At 40.6% G+C, this 12,617-nt stretch overlaps 3 protein-coding genes across 4 annotated transcripts; all 3 read left to right on the top strand.

The window, feature by feature from the left end:
• Positions 1-248: 248 nt before the first annotated feature.
• On the top strand, positions 249-2,550 carry LOC104710146 (putative F-box protein PP2-B6). The gene is made up of 3 exons (XM_087467356.1): positions 249-746; positions 1,407-1,525; positions 1,920-2,550. Exons 1-3 carry the CDS (start codon positions 390-392, stop codon positions 2,347-2,349), a joined length of 906 nt encoding a protein of 301 aa, XP_087323482.1. The 5' UTR covers positions 249-389; the 3' UTR covers positions 2,350-2,550.
• An 844-nt stretch (positions 2,551-3,394) lies between these two features.
• LOC147937584 (uncharacterized) lies at positions 3,395-7,830 on the top strand. Its single transcript, XM_087464309.1, has 5 exons — positions 3,395-4,077; positions 4,272-4,712; positions 4,818-5,620; positions 5,677-7,242; positions 7,409-7,830. Exons 1-5 carry the CDS (start codon positions 3,395-3,397, stop codon positions 7,828-7,830), a joined length of 3,915 nt encoding a protein of 1,304 aa, XP_087320435.1.
• An 811-nt stretch (positions 7,831-8,641) lies between these two features.
• LOC104710147 (putative F-box protein PP2-B2) lies at positions 8,642-10,465 on the top strand. 2 transcript variants are annotated; one of them, XM_087467357.1, is made up of 4 exons: positions 8,642-9,089; positions 9,292-9,413; positions 9,494-9,910; positions 10,176-10,465. In XM_087467357.1, exons 1-4 carry the CDS (start codon positions 8,787-8,789, stop codon positions 10,180-10,182), a joined length of 849 nt encoding a protein of 282 aa, XP_087323483.1. In that variant the 5' UTR covers positions 8,642-8,786; the 3' UTR covers positions 10,183-10,465. The 2 variants fall into 2 exon arrangements, with proteins under 2 accessions (XP_087323483.1, XP_019085974.2); XM_019230429.2 differs by lacking the exon at positions 10,176-10,465 and having other exon boundaries at positions 9,494-10,057.
• The last annotated feature ends 2,152 nt before the right edge of the window (positions 10,466-12,617 follow it).

The raw sequence follows: 12,617 nt of genomic DNA, 5'->3' as shown, positions 1-12,617 counted from the left end.
GAGTAATATTCAGAGTATTATTCAGATCTACAACCTTGTTCTAACACAAGCCACACAATTTTTAAAGACAATACAATACCAAATTTTAATTAAGATAGAAAAGGTATAATGGTATTGTTACGTACTAGCTGATTACAAAAATATGTTGCACGATCACGCCAAAAAAAATATATATATATGTTGCACTCGATATACTAGAACTTCTCCAATCTCAATTATATATACGTTCTGTGGAGGTAGGTGAGGAAGGGCAGTTCCATAAATAACTGTGGACGAAGACTTCAAACGAGTCTTTCTTTATGAATATTAGCAGCAGGAGATGACTTTTGACGATTCTTTATATTCTTTAGCTTCCAGACGAAGAAACAGTATACAAGATAGAAGCAAAAATGGGACAAAAACACGGCGTTGACTCAAGAGGCAAAGGTGGAGATGTTCCCGGTTCTTCGTCGATAGGGCAAAAGCACGGCGGAGGAGTGATCGTTCCGGGGTCATCATCACTTTTCGATGTCTTGCCAGAAGATTGCATCTCCAACATAATATCTTTTACAAGTCCAAGGGACGCGTGCATCTCTGCTTCGGTTTCAAAAACCTTTGAATCCGCGGTCAAGTCCGAGAGCGTATGGGAGAAGTTTCTTCCGGTGGATTATGAATCTTTGGTTCCTCCTCCATCGCGAGTTTTCTCATCCAAGAAAGAGCTCTATTTCGCTCTTTGCGATCATTTTCTTATTGAAGATGGCAGAAAGGTATATTTATATATCCGTAGCTAATATCATGTATATAGTGTCTCTCGCCTTCGAATTGCAATTTATGAATTGAGAAACTGTCTACTTTTAATAGAAATAATGGCAACAAGAATTTGATTCATCTGATTTGAATAAAAATCCACATATTTGTTTTAAAACTCCACGGGTAAATAGTAGTACAGTAGACACAGTCCCGTCTCAAAAAAAAAAAAATTCTTGTCCCTAGGCGTATAGTTTTCTTTGGACCCTTTTCAGGGTATAATTTTTTTTTTCCTTTTTTCTGGATCCCAAATGCTTAACCTTTTCTAAAAAAAAAATTATGTCCATGGCCACCGCCCCTTTCACCCTAGCTTTAAGCCGGGCCTCAGTAGACATATTAAAATGAATTCTCTTGTGAAAAAAAACCTTTAAAATTTTACTTAATTAATATAAAATAGAAAAAAATTTATTTTATTATTAATGAAAAAAAGTTCTACATGGTAGTTGGAGAAATTATCAAAGAAAATATAAAAAGTTAGACCAATCTATTTATTACCAATTAATTTTGAGTTGGAAGTCCATAGTAAATTCAAAACTTAATATTTTAGATTTCATCTTTTTTTTTTTTTTTTTGCAACGTGGAATTCAGTTCTAATTCATGCATAATTCCAAAAATTAAAGAGCTTTTGGTTAGAAAAAGCGAGTGGGAAGAAGTGTGTGATGCTAGCTGCGAGGGAACTGTGGATCACTTGGGGGAAAAGTCCTGAGTATTGGCAATGGATTTCAATTCGTGAATCTAGGTAACTCCTTGTTTCCTTAAATTTGATTGTAATGATTCATTTTAATTACTTCAGTTAGTAACATTGCATTTACTCCATTAAAGGCAGTATAACAAAAACAGTTTATAATGAATATATCATACTAATATAGTTTGGGAATGCGAAAGCACAGTGGTTTTATTACACAGTGCCTTTTGTTTTGGTTGTTGTCATTTTAAGCTCTTACAATCTTTTGTCCAAAAAAAAAAGCTCTTACAATCTCACAAGTAAATATCTCGATTGAATGTAACAACAATGAAATCACTATGTATATATAGGTATATTTATATATTTGTAGTTATGTTTCTAAATTGATAAAACATAAAATGGACTATCCATCTAATACATATATGACTGGAAACAAACCTATATACAGGTTTCAAGAAATACCGGAGCTTCTTAATGTATGTGCTTTCGAGATGGGTGGTGGGATGAATACTAAAATCCTTTCTCCGGGAACAAATTACTCAGCTTACGTTGTGTACAAGCTAAGGTATCGACGTCATGGCTTACGAGATTTGCCCATACAAGTTGGAGTTGGTTTTAAGGGACAAGAAAAACCAAAAAATTTCATATGTTTTGATGAGTCTACAAATATAATCAAAGAGTGGCCAACGAGGGAGCTAATGAAATCAGGAAGGAGGAAAGATGGGTGGATGGAGGCAGAGATTGGGGATTTCTTCAATGAAGGAGGATTATCGGGTTTTGATGAAATTGAAGTGAGTATTGTAGACATTACTTCCCCCAATTGGAAGTGTGGTGTGATAATTCAAGGAATTGAATTCCGGCCAAACAATAATCGTTGAATTGATATCGGTTTCCTCGATGTGGAAGAATGGTTTGATGATTATGCTTTTGGAAAGAGACAAAAAAAGAAAGAAAAAGAGACACTATATTTACATGATTTAAAGTGTGTGGATTGTAATGTTTGTGAAGTTGGAGAGTTTTTTAATTCATTTGTATTACACAATAAGCTAATAATACCCTAAGCTAATAACGTTATCAAATTTTTTTAGCTGATGTGGCCTGGCGACTCCAAGGGCGATTTTCTCATCTAGGGTTTTCTTAACTTTCTTTGCACGTTTGGTCGATGACGGCGGCTTCTCCTAGCCGGCCGGTGACTGCCCCTCTCTTAGGGGAGGGAGGAGTCTCTACGCAGGGAGTGGGGTTGCCACAATTGGGCAGTTCTGGTTTGGAGGTTGATAAGGTTCAATTGGAGGGTGTTAGGGTTAATTTGGGTTCGCAAACATCGGTGGGGGCTACTGAATCGAGTCAGGGGGTTTCTTCAACGGATATTGGAGAACCTTAGAATAAGAAGAAATCATATGCTCGGGCTGCTCAGGGTTCACGGGGACGTGAATTTACTCAGCAAACCATGGATTCTCTGAAGTAAACAGTCAAAAAAGGATAGTGGTTCCGAAGGAGGTTTTTGTGGACGCGAAACCTCTCTGGGAGGACTTTCTGATTGGTAAGTTCTTGAGTTTGAAAGCACCACATGTGGAGAAAATTCATATGATAGTGAACAAGGGTGACACGTCTTCGCTCATTGATGTATATGAAGTTAACGATACTACCGTTAAATTTCATATTCTTAATGAGGCTATGCGGAGTCGGATCCTCAACCGAGGCATGTGGAACATCATGGAAATTCCCATGCTTGTGTCTAAATGGACACCTTTTGCGGAAGAAGCACAACCAGCGATGCGCTCTGTCCCACTTTGGGTGATTTTGAAAAATGTTCCACCAATGATGTTCACGGAAAAAGGCTTGGAATACCTCTTTAGTGCAGTGGGGAAACCCATTCGTCTGCATCATAAGACATAATCCTGTGTTTCTTTTGATGAGGCACAGATGTTGGTTGAGGCAGATTTAACAAAAGAACTCCCACGGGAATATACTTTCATGGGAGAAGAGGAAGGTGAGTTGGAGTCAACGGTGCAGTATTCTTATCCTAGGTTGCCTCCAAGGTGTACTGGTTGCAAAAAATGGGGACATTTAAGTTCAACTTGTCTTGCTGCTAAGCCGACTTCTGATCCTACACCCTCAATGTTAAGGGTAGAGGAGAGTGTAACACTAACAATGCCAACCACAACTTCGCCTGAGACTATGGTTGCATCAGTAGTTTTGCCCACAGAGATATCCGTTCCAAACAAAGTTGGGGAACCGGCTACGGGCGATGTAGTAAATGATCAGGAGGGTTGGATAACGCCACGCACGAGCCTGAGCCCAGGGAAGAGGCAGGTAGGCTTAAAGAATGATCTGGTCTCTAGTTCTTCTAATACTTTTGCGGTATTGGAGGAAACAGAGGAATCAGAGGAAACGGCGAATGTAGAGGACATTGAGGGAACAGAGGTGATAGGTAAGGCTCAGAATATTGAAATGGGGCGAGACAAGGAGGAGGTTGACGCTCGGTCTCGTCTCGCTGGAGAATCTACAAAGGATCCAGTGTACTCTGTGTTAAAGTGGACACGGCTCATGATAAAGCTAGTGAGTTACGTCCCTCTCTCCCGCGAGAATCTAAGACTGCACATAAGGTGATTCAGCATTCTTCTTCTCAGACTAATAGGATTCCTCCTAGAGATCAGAGAAAGAAGAATACTCATAAATCAAATTAAATGTCCATATTCTTTTGGAATGTTTGTGGTCTAAATTAATCTACAAAGCATTCCGTCAAAAAGAAATGGGTGGATGATAGTAAGTTTCAGTTTGGCTGTTTGTTGGAGACTAGAGTGACAGAAGGGAAAGCATTGCGACTTGGGAAAAAGGTGTTCAAAGACTGGTCTTTATTGACTAACTATGAGCATCATCACTTGGGACGTATTTGGGTTGTTTGGAGGGGTAATGTGAGGCTTACTCCTTTCTATAAAAGTAGTCAACTTATAACGTGTTCCGTAAAATTAGAAGAGCAGGAGGAGGAGTTTTTCTGCTCTTTTGTTTATGCGGCCAACAGTGTTGAAGGCAGGAAGGAGTTGTGGACATATTTGAGAGCACATCATGCTTCTCCAGTTGTTCGAAACAGACCTTGGTTGGTCTTGGGAGATTTTAATGTGACTTTGGAGCTTGATGAGCATTCGGGGGTGGACACTCGACCTACTCTCTTTCCGGGAATGCATGATTTTCGTTCAGTGGTTAACGACTGTCAGTTGAAGGATTTAGCTTATCATGGCCCGTTATTTACATGGTGTAATAAACAGGATAGTAACTTGATTTCGAAAAAACTGGATAGAGTTTTGGTCAATGATAAATGGTCCACCAATTTTCTGTAATCCTACAGTGTGTTTGAAGCTGGGGGAATATCTGATCATATACGCTGTAGAGTTCATTTGAGTGGGGTGGCAGGGAGTAGAAATTCTCGACGACCTTTCAAGTTTGTGAATGGTCTCGCTGAGATGGAGGAGTTTAAACCTCTTGTCAAAGAATTTTGGGATGACACGGATGAGATTTATTTGTCAACATCATCTCTTTACCGTTTTTCCAAGAAACTCAAGCTTTTAAAACCGTGTATCCGATGCTTGGCAAGGAAGAAGATGAGTAATTTGTCCAAACGGACTAAGGATGCGTTGGAGGAGTTATGTCGGAAGCAGGAGACTAATTTAAATTCCCCTTCTGTCTCTGCTTTGGAAGAAGAAAAAGCAGCTTATGAACGATGGAACCATGTCTCTGTTCTTGAGGAGAAGTTTATGAAACAGAGATCAAAATTGCACTGGCTCCAAGTGGGAGATCGGAACAACAAGGCTTTTCATCGTGCCGTGGCCACTCGTGAGGCTGTGAATACGATGTGGGAAATTATAGCTCAGGATGGTCGATTGCTAAAGACCACAGAGGATATTAAAGGGGAGGCGGTGTCTTTCTTTCAATCATTCCTCCAAACTATACCTGCAGACTATGAGGGGATGTCAGTGGATTTTCTTGCCGATCTGTTGCCATTCCGGTGTTCAGAGGTAGATTGTCGCGGGCTCACTAGGGTTGTCTCGGGGGAGGAGATAAAAAAAACTCTGTTTGCTATGGCCAGTGATAAGTCACCGGGTCCAGATGGTTACACAGTGGAATTCTATAAAGCAGCTTGGGACATTATTGGTTCTGAGTTTGTTGTTGCGGTCCAGTCTTTTTTTGCCAATGGTTTTTACCAATAGGACTCAATGCCACGATATTAGCCCTCATACCAAAGAAAAAGGATGCAAAAGAGATGCGAGATTATCGACCGATCTCATGCTGTAATGTTCTATACAAAGTTATCTCAAAGATTATTGCCAATAGACTTAAGCGTATCTTGCCTAAGTTTATTGCTGGGAACAAGTCAGCGTTTGTGGCAGATCGATTGCTTATTGAAAATGTGCTTCTTGCCACGGAGCTGGTGAAGGACTATCACAAGGATAACATCTCTACACGGTGTGTGGTAAAAGTGGATATTTCAAAGGCTTTTGATTCAGTTCAGTGGTCTTTCCTGTTCAATGTTTTGCGCGCGCTGCAATTCCCTCCTGAGTTTATTCATTGGATATCCCTATGCGTCACTATGGCTTCTTTCTCGGTTCAGGTGAATGGAGAACTTGCGGGTTATTTTCGCAGTGCTAGGGGACTTCGTCAAGGCTGCTCGCTCTCGCCTTACCTGTTTGTCATCTGTATGGATGTTTTATCCAAGATGTTGGACAGAGCTGCTGGATCACAGGACATTGGTTATCACCCGCGGTGTAAAAACCTGCGGCTTACGCATCTTTGTTTTGCCGACGACCTCATGATATTATCGGATGGGAAAATTAGATCAGTTGATGGTATTGTCCAGGTATTGAATCTTTTTGCTAAGCGATCAGGCCTAACCATTAGTATGGAGAAAACAACTCTGTACCTTGGAGGAGTTTCACCGGAGAATACTGAGATTTTGGGTAATCGTTATGGCTTCGGGTTGGGACAACTCCCTGTCCGAAATCTTGGTCTCCCGTTAATACCTAGAAGACTCCTTGCAGGGGATCTTTCTCCTTTGTTTGATCAAATTCGTAACAGGGTCCAAACGTGGACGGCACGCAACCTCTCCTTTGTGGGTCGTCTTGACCTCATACGCTCGGTGTTGTGGTGTACAGCAAATTTTTGGATGAGTGCTTTTAGGCTCCCGCGAGAAAGTATTCGAGAATTAAACAGTATATGCTCAGCTTTCTTATGGTCTGGTCCGGCTCTGAATGCTAAGAAGGCTAAGTTGTCATGGACTGATGTGTGTAAACCTAAGAGTGAAGGTGGTTTAGGCTTGAGATCGCTGAAGGAGACAAATGATGTTAGTTGTTTAAAGTTAGTCTGGCGGTTGGTCTCGGGAGGAGATTCTTTCTGGGTCCAATGGTCTCGCATGAATTTATTTAAGGATGGCTGTTTCTGGTCGGTAAAACTTGCTTCGCTCTCGGGCTCCTGGATGTGGAAACGTTTGTTGAAATACAGAGACTTGGCAAAAACCTTTGTAAAAGTGGAGGTGAACAATGGGGTTCTCACTTCGTTCTGGTATGATAATTGGTCGTCTCATGGATGTTTATTGGATAAAGTGGGTACGAGAGGCATGATTGATTTTGGGATACGGGAACATACGTCTCTCCATGATGCTTGGCACCATCGACGTAGACGGGTTCACCGGGTGACGTTGTTTAATGAAATTGAAGATGCCTTGCACCAAGCGTTTCAGACTAGAACTACTTCTCAGGGGGATCGTGTTTTATGGCAAGGCAAATGGGATGTTTACAAGACCTCTTTTTTTGACTAGGGATACCTGGAACCATATTAGAACAACTTCCAACCTGGTAGCATGGCAAAAGGGTGTTTGGTTTGCTCATGCAACACCCAAACATTCTTTCTGTACTTGGCTCGCGGTACACAATCGTCTGTCCACAGGTGATCGAATGGTTTCTTGGCGAAATGGTAGTAATGTGAGCTGTGTCTTCTGTTCTGTTCCGGTAGAGACGAGAGATCATTTATTTTTCTCATGTCCATATACTGCTGCTGTTTGGTCCGGTATAGCGCAAACTCTATATAACACTCGATTCACCACCTCTTGGCAACCACTACTTGATTTTATCTCTGCAAATCCAGCTGATCGGGTGTATGGTTTCTTGATCCGATACACTTTTCAACTTCCCGTCTACTCTGTTTGGCGGGAACGCAACACTCGGCGACATGGGGAAGCTCCTACTCCTGTGACAACTCTTAATTGTTGGCTTGATAAGGATATAAGAGCTCAACTTCTCGCTATTGAACGAAAGGGGGATAGACGCTATGCTCTGGGTCTGCAGTCATTGCTCGCCACAAGATACTAAGGAATTCGACTCCACTCTACTAGCATTGTCTAAAATGCTTTTTTTGATTTAAATCATGTTTTTTCCTAAACTAAAGCTGATGTAAAATAATATTTTTCTTTGAATATAATTTAACATTTATTAAAAAAAAAAAATGTTTGTGAAGTTGAATAAAGTGAAATTGTATTGGAGATAATTAATTAATTAGGAGAGTAAGACGTTTATGTTAGAAATCAATAAGTTACACGTCTATATTATGAATCAATCATTGTGTGAGGAAGAGAGGATCTGCATGATCTTGTACGTGATGACTGATGAGGGAACACTGCGAGAGGCTTCTGAATGAGTTAAAATGTCTCACGTAACTTTCTTATCTACGTCCGAATAAGAAAAGTATATGCATGAATGTCAAAGTGGATCCTTTTCTTTTTTGTCAAAGTGGATCCACTATAAAACGCTTTTTGTGGACTTTATGTTTTTTTTTTCTGAAAAAGGGTTATGGATTTTATATGTTTCAATTATGGTTTTGATTGCTTACAATTTGGTTTGTATATGAAGCAAGTTTATATATATATATATATATATATATATATATATATATATATATATGTGTGTGTGTGTATGATATTCATAAATAGAGAAGTATAAAAAAATTATATAGCGTGAACTACAGTATTTGATTGTCTAAAAACCATGCAACGTTAACATGGCCGCAAAACGGCACGTGGACGCTTTGCAGGACAGCAAGACTGCAAGAGTAAGGTTATCCCCAACGAGGGTTTTTAAGAGGGGTTGTTGTAGAAAAGAAGCAACAAAATAAATTAGAGAAATAAGAAAAATAGAAGAGAGCCTCTTATTTAGTATACTCATTAATTCACAAGCCTATTAAGTCTATTCGCTAAAGAAAAAGAAAAAAAAAAACAAACATCACGAGTGATCTATTAAGTCTCCAAGCATACGATTTGACGAACGCAGCGATGAGCAGTGAATCTAGCGGCGAAAAGCGCGGAGAGATATTCGTTCACGGGCCTTCATCTTTCAATGACTTGCCGGAGGATTGCATCTCACACATAATCTCTTTTACTAGTCCACGTGACGCGTGTGTCGCCGCTTCGGTTTCGAAAACTTTTGCATCGGCGGTTCATTCCGATAGTGTTTGGGAGAAGTTTCTTCCCCCGGAGTATTTATCTCTAGTTCCTCAATCGCAAGTTTCCTTGTCAAAGAAGGAACTCTACTTCACTCTCTGCCACGATCCTCTTCTAATCGAAGATGGCAAAAAGGTTAAGTTTATTTAAGAAAGTTACTTTTTACTTACAAATTACTCAAAAATTAAATTAAACTATTATTTAAGTGTAACGTTTAAAAATAAAATAAAACTGTCGGTGCTCCATACCATCAAGATTGTAACGTTTTAGTTCATGCATCCATTCAATATTTCTGATTATTTTTGAAGTTTTTTTTCCCTTTTTCCGAAAATTAAAGAGCTTTTGGTTGGAGAAAACTAGTGGCAAAAGGTGTATAATGTTATCCCCGAATGAGATGTGGATCACATGGGTTAGTAGTCCTCAGTATTTTTGGCGATGGATTTCAATTCCTGAAGCTAGGTAACTGCTTTTTCCATTATATATCGATTACAATCGCTTGATCTGATGATGATGAAGATGGGAAAAAATGTTGCACTCAGGTTTGAAGGAGTACCAGAGCTCCTCAATGTATGTTGGTTTGAGGTCCGTGGCAGGATAAGTACTCGTTACTTATCTCCTAGGACACGTTACTCGGTTTACATTGTTTTCAAGACAAAGAATGGATGTCCTGGATTGGGGGATGTGCCGGTAGAAGTTGAAGTTGGATTGGTGGGACAAGAATCTTCTCAAAGATTGATATACTTTGTTGGGCCTTCGGATCAAAGGAAAGAAAGAGAAATGAGAGATGTAATGAAACCAGAGAAGAGGGAAGATGGGTGGATGGAAGTTGAGCTTGGTGAATTCTTCAACGAAGCAAGTTGTGATGAAATTTCTGCAACTGTTCTTGAGAATAAGTCTCCTCGTTGGAAACGTGGTTTGATCATTCAAGGATTCGAATTTCGCCCTGCCAAAAGCCCGTATGTTTATTTGCTTTAATTGATTTTTTTTTTGTTGTACATGTTTTAACAGTAACTCGATCTTTTAAGGTTTTTGGATTGTAATGTTTCTAACGCTCATCATTCTCACATGAACAAATTTCAGTAAATAACTTGTGTTTTGTTTTCTTATGGACTATTGACTTTGAATAGTTTAACATTGGTTTCTTATAGTTAAATAAGAAACAAAAATTAAATAAATTTTTTTAATATAAGTTGGGATCGTCATATTTTATTATGTTTGTAGGAGATAAAGAGGCCCAAGTCCAACAATATCAAGCCCAAGTCCAGCAACATCAAAGTTTGACCTATCAACATCAAACTTTGATTACAACAGAGACAAGTCTCAACGGCTAAAGGAGAGTACGGAGGTTGTCGTTCTCAAGAGCAGAGCCTGTCGTTCTCAAGAGCAGAACCTCTGTTACCCCAATACAGCTGTCCACAAAGGATTATAGAGTGTTCCATATAGTTGTATATAAAAAGGATGTAAAAACCTAAAAGAAAAGATTAACGAAATAGAAAGTTTTATACAGAAAATTCCTCTGTTCTCACAATCCTTTTATGGTATCAGAGCCTTGTAAAACCCTAACAGGTGAAACAATGGCCGTCACCTACCCATTTCCTGATAACGTTCATGTAACCAGCTCCGTCACTCTGAAGCTCACGGACAACAACTACCTTCTGTGGAAAACACAGTTTGAGTCACTCCTGTCCAGTCATAAGCTCATTGGTTTTGTCAATGGTGTCGTCAATGCACCAGCTCAGACTTGCCTCGTCGTCAACGGTGAAGTCACCAGTGAAGCTCCCAATCCCCAATATGAGTCGTGGTTCTGCACTGACCAGCTTGTCCGCTCGTGGTTGTTCGGTACACTGTCAGAGGAAGTTCTTCGTCATGTCCACAGTTTGACCACATCACGCGAGATCTGGATGTCCCTCGCTGAAAACTTCAATAAGAGCAGCATAGCTCGTGAGTTCTCTCTTCGCCGCAGTCTTCAGCTACTCTCTAAGAAAGATAAGCCTCTCTCCATTTACTAGCGTGAGTTGAAGTCCATCTGTGACTCGCTGAGCTCTATAGGGAAACCGGTAGATGAGTCGATGAAGATATTTGGTTTCTTGAATGGTCTAGGGCGTGAGTATGACCCTATTGCAACTGTGATACAGAGTTCTCTAAGCAAACTTCCAACACCAACCTTCAATGATGTTCTCACTGAAGTTCAGGGATTCGACAGTAAATTGCAGTCATACGAAGATACCACTCCTGTGACACCCCACATTGCCTTCATGACAGACAAAACAAACTCATACGCTCCCTCGTTTGCCCCAAATCAGAGAGGTCGTGGTCGTTCTGGTCAGAACCGAGGCAGAGGAGGCTATACCACTAGAGGTCGAGGGTTCCCACAGCATAAAAGTGGCTCTTCCACGCAGGGAGAGAGACCTGTGTGCCAAATCTGTGGACGCATTGGTCACACAGCTCTAAAATGCTACAATCACTTTGACAACAACTATCAGAGTGAAGCAACGACTCAAGCTTTCTCATCTCTGCGTGTTTCAGATGAAAGTGGGAGAGACTGGCATCCGGATTCAGGTGCCACTGCCCATGTTACCCCATCGACCTCTACTCTTCAAGAATCAACACCGTATGAGGGCAATGATGCAGTGATGGTTGGAGATGGAGCTTATCTTCCCATCACACACATCGGATCCACTACCATTTCCACTACTAAAGGTACCATTCCGTTACATGAGGTGTTAGTGTGTCCTGATATAAAAAAATCTCTTCTCTCCGTATCCAAATTGTGTGATGATTACCCGTGTGGCGTGTTTTTTGACTCTAACAAGGTTTATATAATCGATTTGACCACTCAGAAAGTAGTGGCAAAGGGTCCTCGTAAGGAAGCCCTCTATGTGTTGTAGAATCAGGAGTGTGCAGCGTTCTATTCAAACCGACAGTGTGGAGCTAATATGGACACTTGGCATCGCCGGTTAGGACACTCAAACTCCAAGATTCTACAACACCTTTAGAACAGCAAGGAAATAGAAGCCAATAAGAGCAGAATGTCCCCTGTTTGTGAGCCTTGCCAGATGGGGAAGAGTACTAAGTTGCAGTTTTTTGTTTCTGATTCTAGAGCTTTGAAACCCCTGGATCGAATCCATTGTGATCTTTGGGGTCCTTCACCTATTGTATCGAACCAAGGATTCAAATATTATGCTGTTTTTGTTGATGACCACTCCTGCTTCTCTTGGTTCTACCCTCTACGTTTAAAATCATAGTTCCTATCTGTCTTTATTGCTTTCCAAAGGCTCGTTGAAACTCAGTTGAATACGAAGATAAAGACATTTCAAAGTGATGGTGGGGGAGAGTTTACAAGCAATGCGTTCAAAGCTCACCTGGCAGAACATGGAATCAAACATCAGATGTCATGTCCCTATACCCCTCAGCAAAATGGGGTTGCCGAGAGAAAGCACAGACATCTGGTGGAACTTGGCCTATCTATGTTATTTCACAGTCACACCCCCCTCAAATATTGGGTAGAAGCATTATTTACTGCCAACTACCTCATCAACCTCTTGCCATCCTCAGTCCTTAACAATGTCACTCCTCATGAAGTCCTTTTACAACAAAAAGTGGATTACTCGTTTCTTAGAGTTTTTGGCTCTGCTTGCTATCCCTGTCTGAGGCCTTTAGCAC

Source organism: Camelina sativa, chromosome 9 (genome assembly GCF_030686135.1).
Source record: "Camelina sativa cultivar CO46 ecotype springtype chromosome 9, ASM3068613v1".
In the NCBI taxonomy this organism is placed as follows: domain Eukaryota; kingdom Viridiplantae; phylum Streptophyta; class Magnoliopsida; order Brassicales; family Brassicaceae; genus Camelina; species Camelina sativa.
Note: the sequence above shows the minus strand (reverse complement) of the source record. Positions and strands in the feature narration are given on the sequence as shown.